Source organism: Hetaerina americana, unplaced genomic scaffold, assembly GCF_022747635.1.
Source record: "Hetaerina americana unplaced genomic scaffold, ioHetAmer1.1.p SCAF_10, whole genome shotgun sequence".
Classification (NCBI taxonomy): domain Eukaryota; kingdom Metazoa; phylum Arthropoda; class Insecta; order Odonata; family Calopterygidae; genus Hetaerina; species Hetaerina americana.
This window is the reverse complement of record NW_027286070.1, coordinates 55,573,116-55,600,012: the sequence shown is the minus strand read 5'-3', so window position 1 is coordinate 55,600,012 and position 26,897 is coordinate 55,573,116. Positions and strand designations below refer to the sequence as shown.

Below are 26,897 nucleotides of genomic sequence, written 5' to 3'. Positions count from 1 at the left end.
ATAATCACAAAATCTCATTTTAGATTAAAACTTATCATAAAGGTAAAAGTCAAGCAAGGTTTCTTGTTACAGGGTGGGGCTAAGCCAAGCCCTAAAATAAATTTTATAATAATTTTACCACAAGGACAGGTATTAGTTGCCTGGACTTTTCTTTTGCCTTTTTCATGCTTGTTTATTCTCTTCACAAAATGTTTGCCTTGACCCATTTCCCAAACCTTGTTTGTAGTGTATAGAAAAACTGCGATTGAATAAGCAATACTAAATTCTCAAAATGTAATGATTATTGTTCATATATCTTATTTTTGGCCCTGGATATCTTTCTAGAAGGTTCACACTACACAGAAGGTTTCAGATTAAGCAATAAAGATACATTTTTTGATTATCCTCAGATTTCAAACTCATTTATTTAAATTGAATTTAAGAGGAAACTTCTATTCTCTACAATTTTTTCGTCTTTGCTTATTGTTTAAAAGTAAGTTATTTTGGCATTTGTTTTTAATTGCAGATGGTGTGGAGTCCACTCATGGAATCAAGGGGGAACAGGTTGATGTAGGGAAGGATGTGGTATCTTCAAGTGGCATTGGAGACAAGTTAGCTGTTCTGCTGCAGGGAAGACTTCCATCCCAGGTCGCCCCACGTGAGCTGGAGTCTCTGGGTGAGGCAGCTATAATGGCAAAGTGTTCAGAGACATTGCTGGACCAAATTCGTCACCTACGAGCTGCTGTTGAAAAGACAATTGATTTGTCAAAGGCAAAGGGTTTGCGCATGAGTGCATCTGCTGAAGGTTAGTTTTCAATTTGGAATTCGGATCAGTAATAGCAAAGTTTATGGACATAATGGTATGCAGTTATAAATATATTGTTGTTAAACCAACTTATTCATGAGTGCCAAGTTAGTGAATGTAGAATTTGGTCATAATCATTTTTGAGGCACTTTTTCATGGTTAAAGATAAATGGCAAAGAATGTTATTTTATTTAATAAAAAAATGAATGGACCGCAGAACACATTGACTTAAAAACATCAGTTTGGCAGTATCTAATTTTTTCTTGTACTTTTTAATATGTACATTCTTTTGTTCTTAAAGAAAAATTTTTGTTAAAAGTTTAGAAAATAATTTGGGAAATATGTCTCAATTTGAGGATACTAGCCACTCAAAAAAATTAATTTTTACAAGTACATGGATACCAAAACACTCTGGCTTGATTTAGTAGCCTATTAAATGATCGCATTGTTTATTTGCATTTCTTTCTAATAGTTTAAAATTCAAAAGATAAACTGACTCACTTTCAAAAAGAGAATGCTTTTTAGAAGTCATTTTTATGTAGTCACTGAGCTACGTTACTTTTGTTACATGATTTTGTAGCAACAAATACATTGCCAAGAGAACGAATGTCGTAGAATTTATCAGTTCAAATCTAATCCTTACTAATAGATTACATTTGCAGTAATACAATACTGTAGTACTTCAAGTATAACTTATTTTTGTGGTGTTGAAATTTATTGTTGAATAAGTTGGTTGTTTGTTGTGTGGTCATCAATTTCTTTACTTAATTTTTTCCTTATAGCTATGCATAACATTCCTAGATTAAGTAAAAATTGTTAAACTCTCTTCAACTAATTGATATTCAACCAACTATGGTGTACACAATTAGGGTTATTAACACTTAGTATCTTACATTCTATCTGTTGCAAATTGTATCAGTGATAGTATTGGATGTTTGTTGTGCCAGGGATTTATGTTCATTTATTTCATTTCCAAGTACCTACTTGGTTTAGTCATAGTCTTTCCTTCTGAACATAATTTCACCTGTTCATTATTACTCCTTTATTTTTTTAATTTTTACTCCATCAAATTATTTGCTATAGTTCCTGTTTGTGGCAGTTCAGCAATGCTTTTGCCTTGGTAAAAATTGAAATATTTCCAAACTCATCATTTCTTTACTGTAATTTTATCCTATTGCACTATTACGAACAGTAAATAATTCAGCTCCATAAGGCAGCTTTTCTGCTATGAATTCAAACCTATATACTGTAATGATGAAATATTTTATTTTCTCATGCTGTTCTGTAAATAATTTTATGCTAAGAATTCATATTCTGAATGTATGATAAGCGCATGAGTGATTCTCTTCACTATGAAGCTACAGGATGAAAATTCGAACTATTGAAGCTTTTCCTCTTTAATGCTCTGTGGTACATTGGCAAATGAAGTAAACGGGAGATGTTTTGTTCTGTAGCTAAATGGATTTTAAGTCTAATTACTTTCAAGGGGGTTTTGTGTAACATCACAACAGCGACATATTTTTATTCGTCTCCTTTTAGCTTTGCTGTATAAAATAATAGTTTCCAGCCCAGTTCATTTTCTTTTTTAAAGTTCATGATGTGATTCTATTTAAATTAACTCTAAATAGTTTTAAGATAGAGATATTTGTTCCAAATAATGGAAAAATGCCACATTTTCCCTTTTCAATATTACATCTGCAGCAGTCAATGACTCAAAGGAAGCAGAGTCGCAAGAAATTCAGGAGTTACAGGAGCAAGTGGTCAAATTGAAAGCATTGCTGTCAACCAAGCGTGAACAGATTGCCACCTTGAGGACTGTACTTAAATCAAACAAAAATACAGCTGAAGTAGCACTCAATAATCTAAAATCAAAATATGAAAATGAGAAAGCTGTAGTGTCAGACACAATGATGAAACTCCGGAATGAACTCCGTCACCTAAAGGAGGATGCCGCCACATTTTCCAGTGAGTTATTCACTGCTATTCTCTTGAAGTATACTCGCTAATCACTATGGATCCCGGACCCCTTGGCGCCTTTCGTTAAGAGTAGGCTAATGCCGACGCCGGGTTTCTCTCCACCCCTCATCCTTTCCTGTCCATCCCCTATGGCGCAAATGACCTCAGCTGTCGGTCGCCTTCCCTCAAAACTACTACTACTCATAATTTTGAACAAATTTTAACATAATGATATAGCAGTTTCTGATTGTGCATCAATCTGGCCTTTTTTTATCATTGTTTGAATGATTCCAATCTTTATTTTTCATAAAGGCTATTGTGAATGATTTTGCTTCACTTGTTGACCACCGCTAAAATTAAAACTAATGAGGATGGTCTTTGTAGTTAGAGTGAGTTCAATGCACAAAATGTGTTTAGTTATTTTTGTTCAGTAGAGTAAATTTGTTCGAATTATTTTTTCTGAATGGTATTGTGTATAGATTATTATGGTTGAGGTTACATGACCATTTGGTATGTATCAATTCTATTAATTATAGAAAGTTTCACTTATTCTATTACTCCAAGTCAATGCCTATCTTAAGTTGTCCTTGTATCTCTTTTCTAATACCACTTATTTATAAATAATGAACTTTTAACACGATTAAATTGTGTATCTTTAAGTGGGATAAAGGTCTTATGTCCCTAGTGGTCTCTTAAATCCAATAACAACTATGTGTTAGTTTGTTGATACCAAAGAATTTTTGTGCCATTTGTTTTAATAATATAGCTGTAGCTTAAAATTCTATGATAAAAAGGTGCTTAAAAATAAAATGGCAACATGATAACAAATAATTACAGCTTCTGTCCAGTGAACATAAGAACTGCTCTTAGTTGCAAAAATTTAACTTGCAATGATAATGTGATAGCAAATGTAACGTATATAAAACCAATTTTTGGTACATAGCCTAGAGAGAATATAAAATACACCTTAAGTTGCTAACTAAAAAGTTTTCTAAAGTTCCTCCTGTCAAAATTCTAGTATCAGAAACATCAGAAAAACAAAGTATAATTTTCTTCTACCAGAACATAACCTAAAATAAGTCAGTATTGTCTGCGTAAAATTTTTAAAATAACCCAAAGTACTTGAGAAAAATTTTAATATGCACTAGTTAAAGGTAAAGTTTTTTGGCTAGTGCTTACCCAAGAATGATATAGTATTATCAGCTTGTCACATGCGGTCATTATTGATTTTGTATCTTATTGGGTTGCTTTAGAGGCTGGGCACATTTCTAAGTGGTAGGTTTCACTATTATGTATGTAATAATTGTGAGATACAAATTTAAATATCATTTTATTTACATTATTTCAAATTTATTTATTCATTGTTCTTTTATATCCTAACCCTAAACACTAATAGTGTTCTGCAATATTCAAGCCAAGCACTTCTACAGTGGTACCTCTTACAATGAGCATAATTCGTTCCAGAATCTATCTTAGAAAGCAAGACACTCATTAAGCGGAACCATTTTTCGCGTGTAAATTTACAAAAAATAAAATACTGTTCCATGCTGAAAAATGAATTATGTGCAAGGTTTATTCAGCATTGTTTCGGATTGTGAATCATCTTCATCTTTCCTGAAAATAATTTTGATAATTTGGATTAAATTGTTCATTAATTTCAGCACGTTTGTATTTCATTAAAAAGTACAGTAATATATCATTTTTCTTCTTGTAAATATAATGCTTGAACTTATATGTCTTGTGAATGAAGTACCTAAGTCGAGACTTTGTTTTTCATAGTGTAATATTTAATTGTTCTATTTAACTCTTTAATTGTAAATTTAATAAATTAAATCTTGAAATTGTAAATAATATGATGGCCATTTGCTTTTTCTCTGATCATATTGCTCTTTCACAGGCTTGCGTGCAATGTTTGCTGCTCGTTGTGAGGAATACGTTACTCTGGTGGACGAGATGGAGAGACAGCTGGCTGCTGCTGAAGAAGAGAAGAAAACCCTAAACCAGGTAAATTCTTCCGCTTTCAGCATTTAACAGGAAGGATTTCCTTTTAGAAATGTAAAAGTTTCCTTTTGTGGTTTCATTGAAAATTCAAGTCCTTTGTTAATACTTGGCTTTACTTCTTGACTTCAATTTACACTTTGCTGAAAAATAGATATGTGGTCACTTGATCCTGTCCAATATTCTTGAATGTCAGCTCATTTTATGATTAATTTCAAATTAGTGACTTAATGACATATTTTTGTTTTGTATATGTTATTCAAGAGATCTCACATTTCCCATTCGATATTTTTTAATTTGCTATTTGCGTTACCTTATAAAACATATTTTATTGTTCTGTATTAAGCCTTTTATTTTATACTCGATCAGTAGATCATGCCCATGCAAATTGTGATAAAAAAAGATAGCAATGTTTTAATGAAAAATTTATTTTGATTGGTTAAACTTATTCAAGTTTGTCACCTTCCTATTAATTCTCTTTGCAAGGAACACACTGCTACAAAGATTTTTTTAAGCTTGGCCTGCTATCTGGAATTCTTCTCTCAGAATGGCAAGCAATTCACTATCAAAATTTTCATAATATCATCAGTTATGTTGAAGTGGTATCCTTTCAAGGTAGACTTCAGCGTAGGAAATACAAAAAAGGTGTCTGGACTTTTTTGTATTTCCTATGTAGCTATGCATGGGAAGAGAGAAATTTATATTTCTAGCATCTTTGTTAAATAATCAAAGCTTGGAATTCGGGTAATCACATGCATATTTGCTTTATAAAAATAATTTAGCGTTGAATGTTTACAAACATGCTGCATTTTGTTGGACAAAGAGATAAATGTAAAAACATCATCATTAAAACCCTTTGTTTAGAGTAAAATATTTTATCACATGTAAAACAATATTTTCATGCGAAGTTCAGAAAAATGAAAATTATTATATATTTTCAAATTCTTAAATCAATATTAAACTGGGGTTCCATGAAACTTAGAAGATCCAACAGTAACAATGACAATATGAATCATTGTATCTGAAGGGCTTGAAAAATCCATTCTTGTGTGAATTTACATTTTTTCGCGAAGTCACTGTGTGTTATATCAACTGGAGGACTGACTGTCTAGCCGCCTAAGAAATGTATTTTTCAGTTGTGTAGTTATTCTTCATAACTCTTTTCAAACAATGAAATGAACTGATAATATTTTTAAAATAGTTATTGGTACTTTTATTCATAATTATTCAGTCTATGATATTTTCAGTGCTTTTGCAAAAACATTTAAAGGTTGGTAATGATGGGGTCATCAATATTTCCATTGCTTCAAATCGCAAAAATAAATCTTTTCCAGCCAAATATATGATAATATACAAGGAGTGAATTTTGATAGCTTGTATTTGTCAATTCGGTATTTAGGTTAACTTCGGTTATGTGACTGCTGCTTTTTACATTTCTTCATATGTTTGAGATACCTCACAGCCTCTTGTTTCCATCTCATAGTAGTTGATAAATGGTAATAGTTAATAGATAATGGAAGAAAAAGTCACCAGTATAATTATAGTCCCTTGGATCCTCTATGTGGTGTGAGGAAGTGTGCATGCAGTGCAATTATATTGTCCGTGTTTATCCTAAGTATAGTTAATTGAAAAGTCACAGATTTATCTCAACTTGCTTCATCTAAGCGGCAACATATAGACGGAGACTGCAGTAATTACCTGTGCAATGAATAATGTATTCTGTCAATCACAGGCAGAGTTTCAGCAAATCATTCACTCTCTTCACTCTTTGATTTTGATTTGAATATTCTCTAGGTATTTGTAGTTCTCATTTATGTTTGAAATTATTGGCAAGCACAAGCAAAATTATTATATTTTCATGTAGGAAGTTAGTGTTCAAAAGGGTTTGGATGCATGCAGCCAGTTTTGCAGTTTCAGTTAATAAATCTTTTTCAGAGTGATACTATTAACTATAATTTTGACTGATGAGCTTTGAAAGAAATAATAAGAAATTATATCCCTTAAAAAATAATGGATAGCTTATGTGCAAATTACGCTTAAAAAGGAAGGCTATCACTGAAAAACAAATAACAAAAGCTCTTTCTACTCACCAAGATTCATCTACTCTGTTGATGGTGGAGATTTATGTATGCATATCACATTCTATGTTGTTTCATTCATAGGAACATCTTATGGATTCATTTATAAAAAAATTTGTTTATTTATTTAGTAATTTTGTATCAGCGAAGGTAGCTGATGGAAAATGGTGCTCAAATGTTGTTAGTTGCACTTGCTTGGTTTCATCTTCTAATTTGTATTCTGTTTTATTGATTTATTCATCACAAAATATGCAGAAACAAATGCTATCTCACACATATTTACTAGGGATTGAGAACTTGTTTGTGAGTTGAAAAAGTTGTAGTGCATTCCGACTTTTTGAAGTAGAAATTACTATAGCTTGCAATAGTGAGCATCAGGGATAACATCAACCTTCGGACGGTCTAACGTGTGCATATAAGGCCTAGGGATAATTTTTGAGCTTTTTTTCGGAAGAAAAAGTGCATTGTGTATCCCATCAATTACAATACTTTGGGGGGTTGCTTAGAAAAATGTTCAATGTGAGGACTTTTTGATTTACGTTCTGCCATTATTTTTATGATCAAATAAATTATGTTCTTTATTTTTATATTCCTCTGATGTATTCATTCATAAAGCATCAGAACCTGTTTAAAAAATATTTTTTCTCACGGTCTCAATTTTATATAAAACTTCATTTTACAGATTTTTTATGGGACCCATCAAGAAAATAGAATTTAGATTTTACAGAGCATACAAAATGCTTTTAATAGAATTCTTTAATTTACTCATCTCTATTGGGCATGATTGGTTTATGAACTGGTGTTACAATTATATCAATAATCTTTTTAGGAGTGATTATCATGGTGTTTCATTAATTATGCACTTTAAGTATAGTCATGCACTCGTCCTAAGTGGCATTATTCCATCTGTATTTCCTTTCACTGATCAAATGTGTAATACCGAGTAGGAGAGGCGGTTTAATATTATTTATTTTCTACTCATCGAATTTATATCCCTTGTTGGTTCATTCTGTGGTCAGAAATGAATGATGAAGATGAATCACCATCAACTTTTGAAAAAACTTTGAGGATAATTTATTTTTTTGTGTGGAATGCCTTATGCTGCATTTTTCATTCATTTATGTGAGAATAATTGTTTTGATTAACATGAAAGATTTCAGGACGAATTATTCTTGTTTTGCAAGGTTTGACTGTATAGTAATCAAAACGTTTATGTAAACATACTTATTCAACACATTTGACGCACAACACCCACTAAAGTGTTTTCCTTGTGATTAACACAATCAGGTACTTCAGTAAGTTTAAGGGGTTTATCAAGGAATTTTTTTTTCTTTCATATTCATTCCAACAAAGCTTTTGAGGCTGGCTGTCAAGCAGAAGTTATCACTGACGCAGAAGCTTGAGGAGTTAGAGGTGTGCATGGAGATGCGAAGCAGCAATGCTCGTCGACATGGAGGTGGGCATGGAGGAGGCTCATCGTTATCTACTGGAATTTCATCATCTTCTGGCCAGTCAGGTTCTAGGCCCAGTGGTGGATCATCGGGTTCTTCCAATGCCAAGGGGCTGTCTTCCTCTTTGTCATCCTCTCCTGCTTCTCATCACATCCGCTTACCAAGAGGACACCACCAGTCCGGGCGGGACTTCTTTTAGTTGTATTGGCCCTTCTTGTGAGTCAGAATTTTCCTATCCTCCTCTGTAGTGATAGCAGCACCAGCTGCGGATATGGGTGAGCCTGAGGGATTCCTCCAGATGGCAAGTACTGTGGTGTTAACACTTCATCTCACAATCACCTGATTAAGAAATTATTTTTAAGTTACTAACTTTGGCCGTCCTATAGCATTGCAGTACTAGTGAAAGCACATTTGACCTTTGGTGTAGCTTGAAGGAGGAGGGATTTGCAGGGTCACAGATGGAGTGCTTGTAAAAGTAATTTAAATTTCAACTTGCTTCTTGCTTGCTGAATTATATTATCATTTTAAAGCACCTCTGTCAATCCTATGATCCTGAAGGGATGTGATTGATGAGAATTGTGGTCTAGTTCCATTTTAAAGGAACATGCATAAGCAATGAGAGACATCTTGAGTGATGTTCTCCCCTGATATATCCTGAATTTTAAGTTGTTTCCACAAGTCAGCACCTTACAATTCCAGTAAACTTCTTGTCATAGTGAAATTATGTGGCATTGGCAGATGAATTAGTGCCAAGTGAGAGTTTGCAATGGGGAATCTATAAAATTGAGACCCCTTTTTATTATTTGCTAAAATGGGTCACCTAAGTAGTTCCCATTCTAGGATAATTGTTTAGTTTTCTTTTAACTAATAAAATTTGTAGCTAGTGAGAGTAATCCAGGCCTTGTAAGTGATGATCTGCTAATAGTCTAATGAAAATGCTTAACAAGTTTCTTTTGACTATTTTGATTCTTTAATTTTGTGGCTGCAATTGTACACATATATATATTTCTTGTGGAGATTTTATAGATTGTTTTATATGTTGAAATTGGTATATTTATAATAATAATCACAGGGACCATTGCTTGCAGAATGGATTGGTTTAATTGGAGTTGTGAACTGGATATCAGGAAGCAGTGAATCATTTTTTTTTAATTGGTCATCAATGCTTGTTACCTTTATCCCATTGTGACAAAGCTTCTACCAATTGATAATGAAGTAAATCAGTGTCAGTAGGACCTGGCGCATTTATGTGACCAAGTTTTTAGACTACCGTCCCTTTCATAGAAAAAAGAAAGATATAAAAATGGCAGCTTTTTAATCTTCGTCTAAATCAAATTATTTATTAATTTAAATTTTGTTGTATTTCCCTTTATAGATAAAATACATTTATTATTGTCATATTATGTGGGATTTTATATGTGCATGTGGTGCCATGAGGTGCTCATTATGAAGTGAAATAAATGACTGAATTGTCACATTTGTATTATCAATATGTGACTAAAGTGAATGAATGTGTGTGATGAAATAATATTGTTTTGTTGTCTTTGTTGTTAAATGATTATTTTGATTCTTTGTAAGTTAAAAATATATTTTAAGCATAAATTTTAATATACCCTTTTGAGTGACTATTTGCTTTATCTTTTTTCATATTTGATAAAGTATGGCACCCACGTATTTATTGTGTCTCTTTGTAGGCATCAAGATTGTATTGTTGTGTACAGCTAACATTGGGCTATGAAGTATTCTATTGAACTTTGGGCAGCTTATATTTGTAATGTTACATGATGTCTCCCATCTGAATGTGTAACTTATTGACTAATTTTTAAACTATGTTAAATCTGTTATTAACATTTTGTATTGTAAAGGGAGTTGAAGTGCTGTGAGATTTTTACAATGCATTAAACTCTCAGATAATGCAGAGTAATTATAATTTGACTCTGACTTTATAATGAAAGAAAATGCCAGTGTATTGGCTCATTAAAGGCTAGAATTCAATACATTTATGTTTTTGCTTTGATTGAATTTTCTTACCTATCAACACCGAACACTTATATTTTATTAGATGGTGCTCACAAAGGACAACACCAGAATTTTTTCAATATATTAAAGGCAAAACTATTAATTTAGAAAATAAATATCAAAGTATAATTGCAAGATCTAGGAGATTCATTGTGGAAAATACTAATCTGACATGGTGAGACTTTAAAATTAGATGCTTCAGTTTATTTTTCCTAAAAATAGACGTGCAATTTTCCACAAATGAAATTATTTATTTGTAACCCTAGTTTATGATATAGATGCCTCATCTTCTTCATGTGAAGAAAGTGATAACTTATTCCATGCTTATTCACCATATTCATGGTGTGAGAGGATGAGGGAAGGCAGATAAGTGCTTGGGAACCTCCTTGGGGCATGGAGACCACTAAGATGCCCTCACCACTGGTTACTACCCCCATAGCATGTTTACAAGCCATCATCAATGACCAACCAATTCCATGAAGTAAGCCTTCCACCTTGGGGCAGAAGATGAGTTGGAATGCTATCCTAATGCTTTTAGATATCCATTTTCTCTTCCAGCGCTAGAAGTTGTTACTATTCTTTACATAAAGAGATGCGTATACATTGAGACCGGAATTGTGGATAAAATTTTACTTAGAGAAATTTTATATCTATTCTTTAAGCAAATATGGGATTGATTCCCAATCAGTATAAAATGACTCTTTGGGATTTACCCTCAACTGCTGACTCAGTGCTTCTGCATTTGAAGTTGTTTTAATACATATTTCTGTGTTTTTAAAGAATTCTTTAGCCTTCTGGATTCTTGGGCTCTGCATGCATAAGGATTATTATAGTGTTGTATGTGTATTTTTAATTACATTGAGCATCTCATTCCTCTTTAAGGCCAAATAAACTGCATATGGAAAAGTTCATAATGGTTGCTTAGCTTACCGAAACATTGCTGGAAATGATTTGACTTGGATTGCATTCTTCACCTAGGTGAATGATTTTATCACATTTGTGTGTGATTACAGAATCATTATAACTTGGTCATATCAAGTTGTCTTCTTCAAATTTAACAATATTGTGTGACATGTCTTTTTTCACTGGAACTACTGCAATGCCCTTATGCTTGTTTGCCGTTAATTGACAATGGTGTTGTGTTGACGTTTGTATGGGCTTATGCTGAAAACTGAGAACCTCAATTTCTTACATTTTTGCAGTTGGGAAGAAATGCTTTTCAATCTATAATTACTGTCTTCACTTAAGCTCTGTGTAACATACATTGTAAAAAGCTCTCTAGACTTATAATTAAGAATTTTTTCTGGGGAAACTATCATGATTTGCTCATCTGTGCAAAAAAATTGAAAAGGTTAGATAGTACGATCGCACTAGTACATACGTTTATATAAATAAGTGTACCTATTGCTGCCATTAGTTAGAAACAAATAACAATTGTTTGCTACAATTCTCATTGCTTCCAATGTTTAAGATATAGAAAGGAATAAAATTTAAATAAAATCATCAATATTTACAATAAAATGTCAACTGAATCTCAATAGTTTAGAGGGTTGGAACATTATTAGTGTATCATTTGAATAGCAAAATTGTTTGTAAAATTTTGAGAAATACTTTGCGATATCTCCGGAAATCCATTAACTGTGAATTGTGTAGATCAGACCCATTGACTTTTGACCACTAAAACCAGAAATCCATGATATATATTGTTAATTAAATTACTATTTTCATCTCGGATAAGATATATAATTCTTAATGTACTTTTACTTGTAGTGGGATTGCGAGTAAATATTAATATCATAATCAGTTATTCTGTATCGCTTCTCTTGCTTTTCCTTGAATATGTGTACCAAAATGAAATTCACAATGTATATTTTTCTGCTACATCCATCCCTTTTCCTGTAAAAAATTCCCAATCCAGCAAAGCGATAGGAAATTAATTTTGTGAAAAACCTTGTAATGGGTAAGAACTGCCTCTCATTTGTCTATTATTGAGTTTTCAGGGATTTATTTTTCTGTGGATCATGCCATTCATTTCTATTTTTTGTTGTGCACTAACCTAGATGATTTTTTCTGCATAATTAAGATATTCTCCTATCATTAACCAAGAAGGCACTACAATGTTTTTGTGTACAGTGATTATGTAAATCAATATCAAATCAAGATATGAAATCGCAGTCTGGCTACTGTGTTAAAATAACTTCTAGGCAGACAGCCAAAACAATGTTGAAAGTGTCAGGGAAGGGAGTCATAACTTGGTTAATGGGAGAAACAGGAATGCAGTCAATGAGTTCACTTGGTGTGCCATTGGGAAATGATGTGGAAGGTATCTTGAATATTTCTTCTCTCTCTTTAAGTTGAACTTCAATTACTTAATGCTCTTTCTGGTTACAGAGTTATAAATTGTATTGCAATTTCCATGAGATTAATCCTCAAGAATTGAAGTAGAAAAAGTAATTTCTCTAACATTAACATCAAGAATATCAATTAAAGGTTTCCCATTAAGCATTTTCAATTTGCACATATATAGTACAGATGAAAATTTCTCAATTAACAGTTTTCAATGTGTTCCTTTGCCCAAATGTAAATGCATTTTCTGTTTCATAAAATGTTTAAACTAAGGTTGAAAATAATAAGCAAATATCTCTGAGAGCCAAAAATTGGCAGTGAGCAATAAAGTATCCCAATTCTCCGAGAGAAGATTAAGTAATGTATAAGATAGCAATGTAGAAGTCTCAGGTGTAAGACATCTGTGTTAAGCAAGATTTATAATTAACTGGAGCTAACTGAATGGTGTAAACATGGTCTTTTTTATGAATTATATTGAGATGATTGCATTGGAGGTTAATAGGTTATGTAATAAGAAAAAATTAGTGTATAAATATTGCAGTCACCTCAAGTATTTTGCATTCAAAATGTTGCTTGAAACTGTCTAAGAGATGGAAAATAATATTTTTCATTGTAGAACAGTACATCCTCATATTCCTTGTTAAATATTTTTAATGAAATCATGGATTTTATTTTAACAATAATAATTTAATCTAGGCTGCATTTTTTTAAGAATATTTCAATAATCCTTAGATGCTTATAAACTTGGTACCAATTGGTAAACGGTACTCCAAAAATCTTCTTCTAAAAAATTGTGTTTAAACTTTGAAGCATACGCATTGGTTTTTATATTGAGACTTTGACATAGGTGCAGTATATCCTCTTTAATCTCAGGCTGGCATTCAACCTTATCCCTTAAAAATCCCTGGACCTAATTCTGGGGCTCCCTTGGCTGAGGGTTCTCTGGTAGGGTTTTCACCAGCATGGTAAAGCTGGAATACTGTGGAAATTTAGATCATTTGGAAAACTTGGTTAACATTCAGGAATTCTGGTAAATGTTCTGTAAAACCTGCTAATTGACATTTTAGGTGGGAAAGTTCTTCACCTTTTATTTTTAGATGTGTTCAAGATAAGCCACCAACTCACACCTAAGAATCTCTGTTCTTCTTTGGAGTCCTTGATGTAACTTGTCCTTGCCCTCCATTGAATTACATCATTAAGATTGTACCAATTCAGGCAATGGTTTATGCGTTATATAAAAATCAAGATCTGCAAAATTCGATCCATGAATATTTCAATTTTTATTATAACAGGTTTAGTTTGTATTTTTAATAAGAGGTATGTATGTTTGTGACTTTTGTTCCTTATGAGTTATTTCACTTTCTTCTTGACTAGTGGTGAAAGAGTAATTTTCTTCTGCTTATGAGCAATTTTCAGGCTTCTCATTTGTTGATGATAATGACAGATTTCCATTGCCAATGAAATCATACTGCCCTCACTTCTCTGGGCAATATTTTTTAAGCATACCATTTTAGTGAAAGAGTGCCTCTTTATTCTTTCAGAATATCAGTTTCATTTTCAGGAAATGTTCCCTGAATGAAAGGCCAACAGTCAGTAACTTGTGATCGCTCGAGAATTCCTAATCACGATTGTGTGCTTAATATTCTTTGCGGTTTATGCAGAAATCTGACAAATAGCTAGGTATTATGTGTGTTACATGTGTGATATCACCATGAGATTATTAAGTGCTCCTTATGATTTACAACCCCTGCAGTTAATAATTATTGAAACATGAACATGCACCTATATATAACTTGTTTGGCAATGGGGAATACCCTGGAAAACTGAAAATATTCTCTGAAAAGCTCAGGGCACCCCCTGTCCAACCATAAAGTCCATTTTAGTAAAGGCTATTTTAATTCATTTGATCTGCATTGACCATTTACTCCATCACTCATTTTAGGGCCTTGGGTTTTTACTTCTGATATGAGCCTACTTCTCAGGTGTCACAAGCCTTGATTCACTCTGTGCCAGCAGAGGTGGGGAGGCAGTGGCACTGTCTCAGAGCACTGCAGGCTTATTAGTATCATACTATGTTTCATCATCAACAGCCAATACTAGATTGCTGATCCTTACCTGATAGAGATATCATTTACATTCCACCAGTATAAATTGCCTGATAATGTTCTGGTTAAGCTTTTAATTCTAAAGTTCACAAAAAGTGCCCACCATAAATTAGTTGAATATGTGTGACTAAAATTATTTAGTAAATAGTAACTAACTATTGGTAACAGGTGATTTCTTTCAAAGCAGTTGAGATTTTGAAGGTTAGGGCATGGGAAGTCAAAGATCTAAGCATTATTCATGTAATTTTTAACTTTAATTGTTCTGTTGTAACAAATTTTAACTCATTAACAATTTATCTTTACAGTTCCTTCAAGAATTAAATTGTATCAGTCCACTTACCCTCAAGAAATGATTGACCAAGTTTTCCTTCTTTCCTCTTGCATGATCTATCGACCGCATATTTTTATTCGTTGACTTTAATACCTCCTGATTCATAATTCTGTTGGATCACTTCCTTTTCGGCATCCCTCCTTCACTGCCCTAGTTATTAAGGTCTCCAGTTATTGTTCATGAGTTACACCAAAAATGACTAAACAGGGAGGAAAGTTTGTCACTGTGTCATGAACCTTAATTGTCTCATCATAGTCAGTGTGTGAAAAGGTTGTGGTTACTGCAATATATTCTTCAGAAAAAACTGCTTGGAATAGTTTGTGATATTGTATGGTCACTGAGGTTATATGCAAGGTGACTTATTTTATATGTTGTCTTAGTCTCAGCAAGCCTTTCATTTTATCCATCTACTTGCTATTGTTATTTAGTTTTATGCAGCTTACTTGATCTTCATGCGTGTACAATAATTAGTATTTGTGAATTCTACATCTTGCAATTAAACAAATTCTTATTAAGCAAATTCATAAAATTTAAACGGTACGCGGAATACATAAGCGCGCGCTGATTTTTATTATCTTTTGATGCCAGGTTTCAGGGTGACCTTTTTTAACTTTTTTCTATTCTCTATTATGTGTAAAAAATGCCAAGTACCTATTTGTTAAAAGTCTGCGATCAAATATTTCCGAGTAAAGAGGTTGTGGGCACTGACTTTCTCCCTCAGCTATTTTCTATAATTTCTTATCTGACGTGCGTGACGGTGTAAACAAATTGAAGTCTTCAGTATTACATGCCAAGCGCCGAGCAGGTAGAGCCGTAATTCTAATATATTTCTGTAGGAGGCGGTGTTGACGCGCAGAGAATGTCGTAATCTTTTACGTTCGAAAGGCTCGGATACCGTCAGACGGTCCCGACCCTTGCCTCCGTGCAGTTTCTCTTTGTGTTACCCGGACGTTATGTGATCTTTGAAAATTAAGACGCTCGATTACGATGGCTGAGGTAAAAACGCATCAAAACCTGGAGGAGATGGCTTCGACTCCACCCACTCCATCTGTCACTCTCAACATAGAAAGTGAACGTAAGTGAAATTTTTTACTTTAGATTCTGCTTGCGGGTTAGGTAAATGTTGTTATTACTCCTACGTTGCTTACGAAGTCACGGGAAAAATGTATCGCTCTAGATTTTTAGATGCCAGTGGGAAATTTTTGAGGAATCATTAACCGCGACTACGGCAGTGGTGTGATTGTGTCCAGCCGAAGTCGATTAAAATTTATCAAAAGAGTTTATTTCGTCATATATGCAAAATTGTGATTCGTAGTTACCGCGATAAAAATTATGCTATTCATTGCTTTTCATAAGTGTCTCAGTTTTTTTCGAACCCGCTCGTTTTGGAATAGCTTTCACGAGGAACAGTGTTTTGCCCCACTTATATGCCCGCGGGCAACTCGACATTGGCAACGCGGTAACCTTTGATGGAACGCTACAAAGTTACTTCACCGGATTGAATTGCGTGTGGCTGGCTCAGCAGCCCTAGCTCCTTATGGTCGGGGTTTCACGACCGTACGTCTTTCACATTGGTAACTCATTGTTTTAATTGTCATGCGCCTGTGGATATTGGAACACCATAATTTCACAGCGGCAGTTCTGAAGGGATTGAAATGGGCGCCTAAATGAAGAACGTTCCTACAACTATCAAAAATACAAGAGAAATCCCTAAGGCCGCATTCTTTAGAGTAAGGCCGAAGGGAATATGAATAACAAATAAAATTCTAAACGAATTAAAATGAAAATTAAAAATTACGAAAAAAGGAATTCCTTAAAACCGTTTAAAAGACTAATACTTAAGTGAATACGCTCTATGTATGGATTGAGATGTGGTTCAGTGATTTAGTTGGGCATTTTTGCCAAAATTCAAACAGTATTTGTAATTAAAGTATTTCAAGGTAATCGGGTTCAAAACTTAAGAACTCCACATATTTGGTTCTGAACCCATCGCTGACTTTTAATGGGTCATGGGAGGGGAGTAGCAAGCAATTTCGGGACCTTGAAAACATCATCAAGTTTTAGTGTGCGTATACTACGAGGAATAAGGAGTATAGGGAATTATTTCGTGGGTCCCCTTCTTGGAAAGAACAGGCCCCCAAGTTTTCATTGCCATGGGCACACATCGAAACTAATGAAAGAGCGCTCGAATTTCCAAATCGGCGGCTCAGTGGCCGTTGTGTAAATATTTCTGATATCGGATAACGCTAATATTTGAATATGATAAAATATTTTAGCTGGTAATTGTTTTACGTGAAATGCATTTTTTAAATTATAGGCGACAAAAACTTATATTTCAGTGTGAGATTGTACAGCTGTGTATTGATTTTAACATTTTTACATATTCCGGGGATATCGTAAGAATACTATTGCTACAGGGAAGTGGCAGAAGGCTCACTTCTGACCCGGTACCGACGTTGAAACGTCTTTATGCATTCAACATCGAGGACAGAATTTGAGAATTTTTCTTCTGTGCTCTACTGGGATTAGAGGTTGTATAAAACACAATATTCAACTCAAATATTGGTTTGACTTTAAGAAACATGGCAATTGCTCTGAGCTTGGCAGCAAAGTAATATGAAATGATTGTTTGCGGAAATCCCAAAACTTACGAAAAGCGGTTATTTACGGTAATTCGGGGATCGAGATGGTGCGGGGGCTAACGTACTGGCTTCCCACCCTGAGGGCGCGGGTTCAAATCCCGGCGGTGTTGAATATTTTTCAGAGGTATCTCGATCCCTACTTGAGGTGCTTTGTGGAGGGCACTTTGAGTGAGTACGCCGGCCGTCGGATGGGACGTTAAGCCGCGGACCCCTTGGCGCCTTTCGTAAAGAGTAGGCTAATGCCGACGCCGGGTTTCTCTCCACCCTTCATCCTTTCCTGTTCTTCCCCTATGGCGCAAATGACCTTAGCTGTCGGTCGCCTCCCCTCAAAACTACTACTACTTACGGTAATTCGCTGCTCAATTTCTCACGTAGGGTTCAAACCCGACTTCTTTACGCTTGAGAGTGCGTGATAATTACCAGCGGTATCAATTTTCGATGCCATGAGCGAGGACCTTCAGAGCTTGCCGTGTGAAGGTTTTAACGATTAATTATTTTCACAAGCGAATGCACGGCCCAAGCAACGTCGACCTTATTTGCGTAATTTAATCGTGAAAATTAATGTTGAAAAATTACATCTGACATGATAATGTAGTTTTCGGTGTGGTGAGGTTGTAGCATATTGGGAAGAGCCAACTTTACCAGGATATGTTAATTTTACATACCGTAAGATGAGCACCAGGGGTCCTTCTCTTCTCGAAGCTACTCGTCAGTTTACAAGTCCTTTTAATGTGTACAAACGGAATCCGCTGATGGTAGTATGTGGAGTAGCATATAATATTCGTCTACTTAACACAGTAGTTCAATTTGAAAGCTTTACATTACATTTCAGACTTTTCAAAAGACTTTTAAAGTGACTTGTAGCTTTGAGAAACAGATCCCTGGTGTTCTACTCTCTCCTATCATACCAACCATTAGGTCAGTTTACTTCCGTGATGGAAGTTTTCCTGAAAACCTGATTTTTGAAAATTCCCGAAAAGTTTACAATTTGTCCAATATGATTCTCATCATCTTGTATCTCATTACAACCTTAAGAAAGTGCGTGTGAACTTTGACTTTTTTATAAATTCATACCGGTGCATGCGACAAACCAAAAAAAAATGTATTTTTCCAAAAGTAAACGTTGAGGTGTATCTATGTTTTTACCCCCTCTTAGTAAAATTTTCAAGATTCTATAAACATGAAAAAGCCTTCTTTCGCACTCCCTTATGTGAATTAAACCTAAGACTTTCAGAGGAGAAGTTTTATGCTTCATCACTTGCGCAGTAAGAATTACGTAGAAAAAATCCATGGGATAACGTGGGTCTCAAGCTCAAATTCTCCGATGCGGAAGTGGTTTTCACTCCCGAAAGCGCTCTGTATGGCGACGAAACATTTTTGTGGACCGAGATTACAGCAACTTGCACCAAATCCCACGCTATCACCAATGCCTGCCTACCTTCGCACCAAACGCATCGCGGTCAGACTGTGGCATTTCAACTTGTCACAATGAAATTTCCGCCGCCAGCTGAGAGATGATCTAGTCCAGTGATCATGAGTTGGGGTTCAGTGAAGGTGCACTTCGTCATGCGGCAGAAAATCATCTACTGTGGGTTTGCGAAATTAAGCTGTGGAATGTTGGGTGGATTACTTTCTCCACTCATATCACCCTTTCGTTGCCCGTCTTTGATTATTTTCATGGCTCTCAGAAGTTCAAGGAAGAGTTTCGCATAAAATGTTCAGCTGGTCTAAAATATACAATTCCTTTCTCATCCCATGGATTGTATCTCTGGAATCCAGAGAAAAGTTGCAGCTGTTGATGAGCTACAGATGTTTAATTATTTCGATTCACGAGGTGTCGTACTGATGGCGCACAACAAAGGAATATATAGGAAAATGGTAGGTTTCCCGCACAAGACCCGATTACCTTTCTTGGCGCCCTCATGGAGATGTGTGAACGGAGAGCGCCCGCCGCAAGTGCTCACCTTCGAGAATGACGGATTGGCCCTGCTGCATCAAGGCCATATTTGTTGGATAGTAACCGCTGCCAATAACAATGATCATTCTGATGAGTTGTCTCGACCCTTGGTGTGGAATTCCATTTCACCTTCACGTGAAGTGAATGAAATAAGCTCATTGTGAGGCAGGGTGTTCACTACCCGAGGGGACTAGGACAGGTTTTGTGGGCAACTAGCGATGGCGGAAAACTCATTTCTCCCTTTCCCTCTACTAAACATATCTCCGGCCAATCCTGATATTCTTCCTTCACTGGGGTGCTAGTTAGATATGGTGGAACCGTTCACTAATTTATATTTTATTTATTTAAATAGTACCCTGAAAACCACCGCTAATGTGTGGCAGGGAGCTGATTAGCTAATTTGAGATAATTCAGGAAGTATATGGGCAACGTGGTAAGAACATCGGAAAGAGGAGAGAAACAATGGCAGGCGAGGTAAAACACGTTTTAAAAAAATCGGGGCAAAGTAATATTAACCGTAGGTTAGTATGGTTCCTTTACCATGACTTTGAGGCTATAGAATGAGTCAAGATTAAGGGGCTTTTGTGACGAGGATATTGAGGCGAACGGAGAAAATAAGTTTAGCAGATAGGAAAACTTAACAATGTTTGAAATGTGGCGAGGAAATTGATGGAGTTGTTACGTGAAATTTGTATTTCTCGTTGGTGGAGGTACTTAAGATTCAAAATATTTTTGCTTCGAATTGGCCTGATTCTTTTGGATCATGGTTGGCATAAATTGAGTTTTTATTTTGTTCATAATGGAAGTCATGGTCGACGCTTCTCCCAACCGTCGTTAGTTCCGTCATCCTCATTCATGTAAGCAGGCGAAGCGAGCAAATTGCTGCTGTTGCCCTCGAAATTAGCCGTGAAAATATTGATGAGAATGTGGAAGCTGACGTAAAGGAATGCTTACTTTCTTGAGGAAAACAAAAGTTCCAAAAACACTTGACCCATTGGTCTGCCGTGTAATGTTAGTTTCACTGTAGTTAAGGGACCGTTAAAAATGATAATTTATAGTTAATCATTCTTTACAACTAAAAATATGATGTAATCTGCGTGTAGTGCCTTGTTTCCTATTGGAGTGTCATTCATTAGAGCGTATAATAACCGGAATTTACGAAATTGTTATTGAATATTGCAAATCAACAGTATTTTGTCTGTAGGGAAATGTAATGTACTTTGAATCTAACAATCGCCAAATTACATCCAGAAATAACTTCTTTTACTAATAAAATATTGAGACGTAGGTAGGTTTTCATTACGTGTGCTTATCGATCTGGTTCTGAGATTCATTTCAGGTAAAATTCATATTTAACAAAATATTTGTTACGTATATATATACACACACACACACATATATATAATTCAAGCGAAAATAGAAAGGCATTTATGTATATAATTGTATATATATGTATATAGTATATATATGTATATATATGAAAATATGTAAATGTATTTATATGTATATAATATATATATATATATATATATATATATATATATATATATATATATATATATATATAAAATTATATATATATATATACGTCCGTATTTATGGAAATGTATGTATATGATATATATGTATGTGTATGCTATACATGTAATATATAATTATTAAGTAATCTACTGGTTAAGGTGGGTTTTGCATGGGCACAGCTACTAAATAAATATTTTGATTCCTAACAAAATAAAAAATCCAGTATCCTACTCCACATCAGACCCCTCTTCATCTGTGAGTACTTTCTTCCTCCCTTCATCCGGTCCAACATCCCTATCCTGTTCCTTCGGTTTCCTTGATTGCCTAACATTCTCCCCTCATTTACAGTCTTCAACATCCCACTGCCGGCCAATACCCCCTTCATCCACTTCTCCTGCCTCCATAGGATTTCTCCCAACAAACCGCTCTCTTCGCCCACCATACCAAGTACTTCCTCATTTGTTTTCAACTCTGTCCATTTCACCTTCTCCATTCTTCTCCACACACACGTTTCAAAAGCCTCCAATCTACGTCTATCCTCCTGCTTCAATGACCAAGTTTCCGCGCCGTACATAGCTACGAGTTTTTACGAGTCTTTTCTTAACACCCTTACTCAACGTCCGCGTCATCAACTCCCTCCTCCTTGTGAAAGCCTCTTTGCCTAGCGCAATTCTTCTCCTTACGTCCCTACAACTTTGACCGTGTTGGTCCATAACACTACCGAGATACGTAAACTGTTCTACCTAAAAAAAACTAAAGCTTGGTCATCAGCAAACCTAACTGATTTTACGAATTCCCCGCCCACTTTCATTCCTACCTCCAGTTCTTCCCATGCCTCTTTAATCATTTCCTCCACATATACGTTGAACAGCCCCGGTGATAAGGGACAACCCTTCCTTACACCTCTTCCGAACACTATCCATCCGGGCTCTCCCTGCCTCACTCGCACCTGAGCAGTCGGAGATATGTACAGGACATGGATCAGCCTCGTGTCCCTCCAATCTATTCCTATTTTCTGCATTATGCTCATTCTTTCTATAAAATGCCTTTCCGAAATCTACGAAACAGGCAAATACGTCCTGATTGTATTCTATATTTGTCTCGATTAGTGTTCTCATTACTGCGATGGAATCGCGCGTACCTCTCCCCTTCCTAAACCCAAACTGATCATCCCCTAAGTAATCGTTTGCCCTACTCTCCATCCTTTTGTTTATCATCCTGAGAATACCTTTAGCTGTATGGGATATGAAACTTATTGTCCTGTAGTTCTCACATGATGTAGCCTTTTCCTTTTTCTGAATAGGAAATAAAATTGATCTCGCAAAGTCTTCCGGCCAGATTCCTTCCTCATAGATACTACGAATCAGTCCATATAGACCCTTCTTCGCACATATTCCTAAACCCTTATGTATTTCCGCACAAATGTTTTCAATCCCCATGGCCTTATTTGATTTCATCTCCCTTAATGTCCTTCATTATATCTCATCGTCGAGTATGCCTGGACCTAAGCTATCTTCCTCTACGTCATGTTCCTTTTCAATGTATAGCCTTGTTGGCCTATGTTCTTTACCGTACTTTTCTTATATTATGTGTATATATATATACATATATATATATATGTATATATATATATATATATATATATATATATATATATATATATATATATATATATATGCGTCGCCAAAGAGCTACCATTTCGAAGATTATTTATTTTGTATGGAAATGAAAGAAGTGTGCTGATAATTAGTTGTGACGGGGAATGTTTCTAGAACCTATTCGGTTAAGCATTGTAAAGGAATGCCGTATTTTACTAGGCATTCAGAGCGAACCATTTAAATGTTTTTTTATTCAACATTTTCTCATCTCCTTTGCGATGTTTTTTGCCAATGGCTCTTCTCGCACAACTTTAGTTTTCCTCAAGATGTGTTAACAAAATAACCATAAGTCTATATTTCCTTTAGAGTTTTTCTTTCCAACAAATAATTACCAAGTCATTTTTTGCTTTTCTATGGCAGTCATGCGGCGCCTGGGTGATCTTTACGGCTACCAGTTGTTAGAGCGTGTTTTGAAGGTCGGTCGGAGCGCGGCGTTCGCAACTGCGAGTAAACGTGTCCGCGAACGTCCTTTTTTTCGGGGTTGGGCAGTCTCGGAATCCACCCTGCGCTGTTTACTTGAGGAGATACTGGGTTTTAAAAGACCACGCTCTTTGCGAAATTGAACGGAATTATTGCGAATAATATCGAAAAAAATATATCTATGGATGTATCTTAGTTTCTCTCTAACCTTTTGTGTTTATCGTGCAAACAACCTAATAATTAAGGGTGAGATAATATTTTGTCCGATTTTACGTGGAATCGTGTGCGTATATATATATATGTATATATATATATATATATATATGTATATATATGTATATATATGTATATATATGTATGTATATATTTGTATATATATATATATATATATATATATATATATATATATATATATATATATATATATATATATATATATATATATATATAACGATTGTACGGAAAAACTCACACGAGCGGCACAATAATGGGCTGACACAATATAACACAAATAGAATAGAATAGAAACATTTAAAAGGACACTCACACGGTAAATTGTTCGAGCTTTCGGTCCTCTCAGAGGCCTTCTCCAAGAGAGACTGTCTCTCTTGAAGATTTCGAAAAAGCGTTTGATAGAGTGAATTGGGAAAAACGAATGAGTATATTGCAGAAAATAGGAATAGATTGGAGGGAAAGGACGCTAATCCGCAACCTGTACATGTCTCAGACTGCACAGGTGAGAGTAGGGAACGGGGAGTCCGGTTGGGCAGTGTTAGGAAGAGGTGTAAGGGAGGGTTGCCCATTATCACCGTTCCTGTTCAACCTGTATGCAGAGGAAATGATCAAAGAGGCATGGGAAGAACTGGAGGTAGGAATGAAAGTGGGCGGGGAATTCGTAAAATCATTTAGGTTCGCTAATGACCAAGCTTTAGTTTGTCAGTCAGCCAAGGGGTTGCAAGCATTGCTGAGTGAATTGGAAATTCAGTGCGACAGGTATGGGATGAGAATCAATATTGATAAAACAAAGGTAATGCAATTTTCTAGAAAGAAAAAGGCTAACCTAAACATTAAAATAGGAGGGCAAAAACTAGAGCGGGTAGAACAGTTTATGTATCTCGGTAGTGTTATGGACCAACACGGTCAAAGTTGTAGGGACGTAAGGAGAAGAATTGCGCTAGGCAAAGAGGCTTTCACAAGGAGGAGGGAGTTGATGACGCGGACGTTGAGTAAGGGTGTTAAGAAAAGACTCGTAAAAACTCGTAGCTATGTACGGCGCGGAAACTTGGTCATTGAAGCAGGAGGATAGACGTAGATTGGAGGCTTTTGAAACGTGTGTGTGGAGAAGAATGGAGAAGGTGAAATGGACAGAGTTGAAAACAAATGAGGAAGTACTTGGTATGGTGGGCGAAGAGAGCGGTTTGTTGGGAGAAATCCTATGGAGGCAGGAGAAGTGGATGAAGGGGGTATTGGCCGGCAGTGGGATGTTGAAGACTGTAAATGAGGGGAGAATGTTAGGCAATCAAGGAAACCGAAGGAACAGGATAGGGATGTTGGACCGGATGAAGGGAGGAAGAAAGTACTCACAGATGAAGAGGGGTCTGATGTGGAGTAGGATACTGGATTTTTTATTTTGTTAGGAATCAAAATATTTATTTAGTAGCTGTGTCCATCCAAAAACCTACCTTAAACGGAAGATTACCTAATGATAATATATATATATATATATAATGTATATATATATACATAATATTATATGATATAGGAATTTTTAATGTTCTTCCTCATTTCTTTAGAAATACTAAATGTGCTAACAGGTGTGTGTTTCACGGAAAGCTAAGTCATGTACATAAAATTCGGCATGTGTATAGCTGTTTTAATTCTCTCTCATAAAGATGAAAAATACAAGTGGGGGGCCGAGAGCCTAGTAAACATCCCGAAGATTATTGCTGCAGAATGCCTACAAAAGCTCCGGAAGTGCCTCACATATGGCATGCAGGGACAGAAGGAGCGTTAAATTCGGGTTGCCCCCACCAACGATCGAATTATCTTTTTCATCCTATTGCTATCACCTTACTTACCTTTCAGTAATTATACCATTATGTTGCATATGATCCGAATTTGCTTTATCATTTAACATAGGCCTTACCGGTCCGGATGTTTGCGTGCATGATTTACGTGATGTGCGCCTCTGTGAACGAAACAAGGGTGTAAAATATGAAAATGAAAAGAATAAAATATTGGAGTTTTATTTTAAAATAAAACTATTTATGCTTAAGTTATTTTGGTTGCTATGGTTAATCCGTTTTAATACCCTCTTTTTAATGTCGCATACGGAGTATATAGACACATTTCCTGGAGAGTCGGGTGGAAAAAGAATTATGAAGATATTTTCGGATGATTCGTTCGATTGTGGGAGAGCCTTCCAAGTGTTGTGGGGCTTGTACTTCCAGAAAGAACCCCACCTTCGTGACAATTGTAGGATGACATTGGACATATAAGGTGGAATGTAATTCATTCGGAGCTGCTACAGAGTAGATTAACGCTTTAACCTGGCCTCGCCGCCAGAGAAATTAACGACTAAAACGCGGCGGATTAGACATCCTGAGGGATCGGAAGTGTTTACTTAACAGTGTGATCACTCCCAGTCGATGACCATGCCCTCACGTTTTCACCCGACGGTTGTTGAATTACAATAGAGGTCTGCCAATCAGTTATTATCGATTGAGCCATCTTGCAAGCACCTCCAGCTAAGTACGCATAATCATTGCGTGAGAGCTCTCCTCTCACTCACGTGGAATTACGAGTATGTTTGAGAGGCTTGAATCAACACGTCTTGGGGCTTAATTATCCCAGGAGAGGGGTTAACTAGTTGGAGCGGTGGATTATGCGTCACTTGAAGGATTCCGTTCATCCTCCATTGGATGGAGAGTTCGGATTTGTATGAAGGCGTTCGTGCTCCACAGCTTTACACACTGCTCCGAAGTCTTTGAGTGCATTAAACCGTCAGTCTGATGAGGCATAGCCGTGGAATGATTTTCCGGTGGTTTTTGTTCTGTGTGATGAATTTTGATTAATTATATTAATATAATGTGGAAAAATTCAATAATTTTGTAGCGAAATGCGTTTCAAACCTTCAGTTTTCTTTATTTTTATGTTATTATTTAACTGAAATCACAACAAACTCTCACCTGATATTCACAGGGGATGAACCTCCTATACTCCTTGATCAAAAAGTTCCCGGAATAACCACCGTGTGGCGCTCCCATCGTTCCGATTTGAGTTCTGTTTTTTTGTTAAATTGGTACATCTGTTGTTGATATTCCCATTAAATCTTAGTGTCATAACTTGACATTTGCAAAAGTTACGTAGCCAAGAGTACATCTATCTCTGTGTGTGTTGGCGATTTTGTACAATTTCAGAAATGGATTTAAATTTGCAACAACGAACTTGTATTAAATTTTGCGTAAAAAACGGATTTAGTGGCGCACGGACGTTGGAAATGTTGGAAAAGTGTTTCGGCAACGATTCTCTAAAAAAACGGTCGTTTACCAGTGGCACGAGCGGTTCAGAAGTGGTCGTGAGTCAATCGAAGATGATGAACGCAGTGGCAGACCATCGACATCGAAAGTCG

The 26,897-nt window shown here is 35.6% G+C and overlaps 2 protein-coding genes across 4 annotated transcripts in view; both read left to right on the top strand.

The window, feature by feature from the left end:
- The window catches only part of BicD (protein bicaudal D), a 33,712-nt gene extending 23,456 nt beyond the window's left edge, over positions 1–10,256 (top strand). The window contains exons 10-13 of the mRNA XM_071598687.1: positions 506–784; positions 2,486–2,749; positions 4,638–4,744; positions 8,170–10,256. Of these exons, the coding sequence (XP_071454788.1) occupies positions 506–784; positions 2,486–2,749; positions 4,638–4,744; positions 8,170–8,466 (947 nt within the window). The 3' untranslated portion in view covers positions 8,467–10,256. The remainder of the gene's footprint in view (positions 1–505; positions 785–2,485; positions 2,750–4,637; positions 4,745–8,169) is intronic.
- Positions 10,257–15,981: 5,725 nt separating this feature from the next.
- The window catches only part of Aldh-III (Aldehyde dehydrogenase type III), a 90,665-nt gene continuing 79,749 nt past the window's right edge, over positions 15,982–26,897 (top strand). For all 3 annotated transcript variants that reach the window (XM_071598683.1, XM_071598681.1, XM_071598682.1), the window contains exon 1: positions 15,982–16,143. In XM_071598683.1, the coding sequence (XP_071454784.1) occupies positions 16,056–16,143 (88 nt within the window). In that variant the 5' untranslated portion in view covers positions 15,982–16,055. The remainder of the gene's footprint in view (positions 16,144–26,897) is intronic.